The 2,500-nt window shown below is 36.4% G+C and overlaps 1 protein-coding gene across 1 annotated transcript in view; it reads right to left on the bottom strand.

The window, feature by feature from the left end:
* Window positions 1-700: 700 nt before the first annotated feature.
* Window positions 701-2,500, bottom strand: part of LOC119575869 (homeobox protein ceh-30-like) — a 3,645-nt gene continuing 1,845 nt past the window's right edge. The window contains exon 3 of the mRNA XM_037923408.1: window positions 701-1,577. Within this exon, the coding sequence (XP_037779336.1) occupies window positions 1,254-1,577 (324 nt within the window). The 3' untranslated portion in view covers window positions 701-1,253. The remainder of the gene's footprint in view (window positions 1,578-2,500) is intronic.

The following is a 2,500-nucleotide window of genomic DNA, read 5'->3' as shown; positions in this document are numbered from 1 at the left end:
GTTCATGCACTGGAAAACACTTTGATGAAAATGAAGGAAGGTGCTCGGATTTTCACATTGTTACAGATTTCGGTATAATGACAAGATAAGCACAGTAAGTTCTCCCCTTCACATTGTGTAGATAATAGGGCATGCAATCCAATTACATTGTTTGTAATAGAATTAAGATTCATTAAATGGATCAAGCAATTCCCTTATCCCATCAGCTTCCCTCTCCAATTAAAGATGTTAATGAGGTTTAAAGGTAAGCAAAGAGTCGGGAGGAAAGGACCTTAACGTGAGAGGGGAGCGAGGGAGAGTCGGTGTCTTCTCTCTGTGAGAAATGAGTTAGCGACAGCAGCTGAAAAGATAATTTTAATCTGTTTCAGGGAGTTTTTTTTTCTTTTCTTTTCTTTTCATTTCTTTTCTTTATGCATTGTTTTGAATATGAGTTATGGAATTAAGTGCAGAGGAATAGTATTGAGTGTACATATGAGCCTGACTGTATGAAAATATGGGCCTGAGGGAGTGACTTTAGGTCTAACTGGAAATATTTACAAAGCATATCATGAAAGCTTTAGTCCTTAACAATAAATTATACTCTGAACTCGGATCCAATTATTGCAACCAAAGAGAGAGAGTGAAGACCACCCCATCAAACTGAAAAAAATGGTTAAAAAAAAGGAAGTTTCAATTAGGATTGCATAATAAAAAACGGGTATTCCATTTAAGGACATTTTAATAACACAAACATTACAGTCTTTAGAACACATGAAGAAAAAGTATTCAAACAACAATCTGGCAGACATTACCATAGAGAATGTGAAGCAACTGATATTGCTGCGCTAAGATTAGTGTAGGCTTAAAATGTGATGATGCATTGCATCGATTAATCTCGTTTTCTCTGTCACAGTAAGTACAAAAGAGTAGCTACTGACAAGGAGATACTTAGATATTCAACATTAGAATGAAAAAAAAAGAAAATAAATGTACCTGTTTAAATTAATGTGTAGGTAAAAATAACAAGAAGCTTTGTTTTCCGGGTTTTTTTTTACGATCTTTTCCCGATCAGAAAGTAAAAAAGAAAAGCAAAGTGAATCTCGCTGTGAAATTTTTCTTAGTGTATCAATGATTATTATTATTATTTTTTAGTTTGGTTGACTTCCAATCTTATAAAAATGGAAGAAGGAATCGATCATAATCCTTAAAAGAGAAGGGGGGGAAGGGGAGGGGTAAGGGATGGGCGGTGAGTGATAAATACTAACGCTAGCTAATTAAGCCGTGGGCGGATCGTGGGCTGACGAGAAGGGCGGGTCCGGCGGGGACATGGGCGTGAGGAGGGGAGGCGGGGGCACGATGTGGGCGTGAGTGTGCGGCGTGAGCGGGTAGTAGGGACCGAGAATGGGCGGGATGGGCGGGAGAGCCGGGTAGAGGTGGGGCGGGAGAAGACCCTGCCGTTGGGCCAGCCTCATGCGGGCGGCCATCTGTTTCTTCCACTTGGTCCTCCGGTTCTGGAACCAGGTCTTGATCTGCGTCTCCGTCAGGTTGAGCGCCTGCGACAGCTCCAGGCGCTTCGACACGCTCAGGTACTTGTCCACCTGAGGAAGGAGGGGCGGCCGGGGGTTAGTGCCGAGAAGTTCGCTGTCATTCATTTTGTTAGCATTATTATTTTATTTTTTTATTATTATTATTATTATTTATTTTATTTATTATTATTATTTTTTAATAATTAAGTTTTCTTGTTTTATTTTATTCTTAATTTTTTACTGTTTTATTTCATTATCATTATTTTTATTGTGTCTTTTTATTATCATTATTTTATTGTTTTACTTAATTCTCATTAATTTTAAAAATATATCTTTATTTTCCTTCCTCCTCTTCTTTTCTTTCTTTGAAACTATGTCGTGGTTTTAATTGACTATGCTATGCATGGATTATGCCCGAGTTAAAGACGTTTACGTGTGTTTTCGGTCTTGACTCGGAGTCGTTTATTGTGCAAGAAGCATTGACCTATGTAGGGCTGTTAACCGTGGGCCATGATATACAGTGTTTTTCGTTTATCACTTTTATTAGTCTGCAATAAAATTCTTTCTTTCTCTCTCTCTCTCTCTCTCTCTCTCTCTCTCTCTCTCTCTCTCTCTATATATATATATATATATATATATATATATATATATATATATATATATGTGTGTGTGTGTGTGTGTGTGTGTGTGTGTGTGTGTATACATACATACATACATACATACACCCACCCACGCACCCACGCACACACACACACACACACACACACACACACACACACACACACACACACACACATACACACACACACATGTGTGTGTGTATGTATATATATATATATATATATATATATATATATATATATGTATATATATATATATATATGTATATATATATATATATATATATGTATATATATATATATATATATATATATATATATATATATATATATATATATTTTTACACTATTCAGGCCCACGCTGATGTTATTGTG

The sequence above is a fragment of the Penaeus monodon genome, chromosome 8, assembly GCF_015228065.2.
Source record: "Penaeus monodon isolate SGIC_2016 chromosome 8, NSTDA_Pmon_1, whole genome shotgun sequence".
NCBI classification, from domain to species: domain Eukaryota; kingdom Metazoa; phylum Arthropoda; class Malacostraca; order Decapoda; family Penaeidae; genus Penaeus; species Penaeus monodon.
Note: the sequence above shows the minus strand (reverse complement) of the source record. Positions and strands in the feature narration are given on the sequence as shown.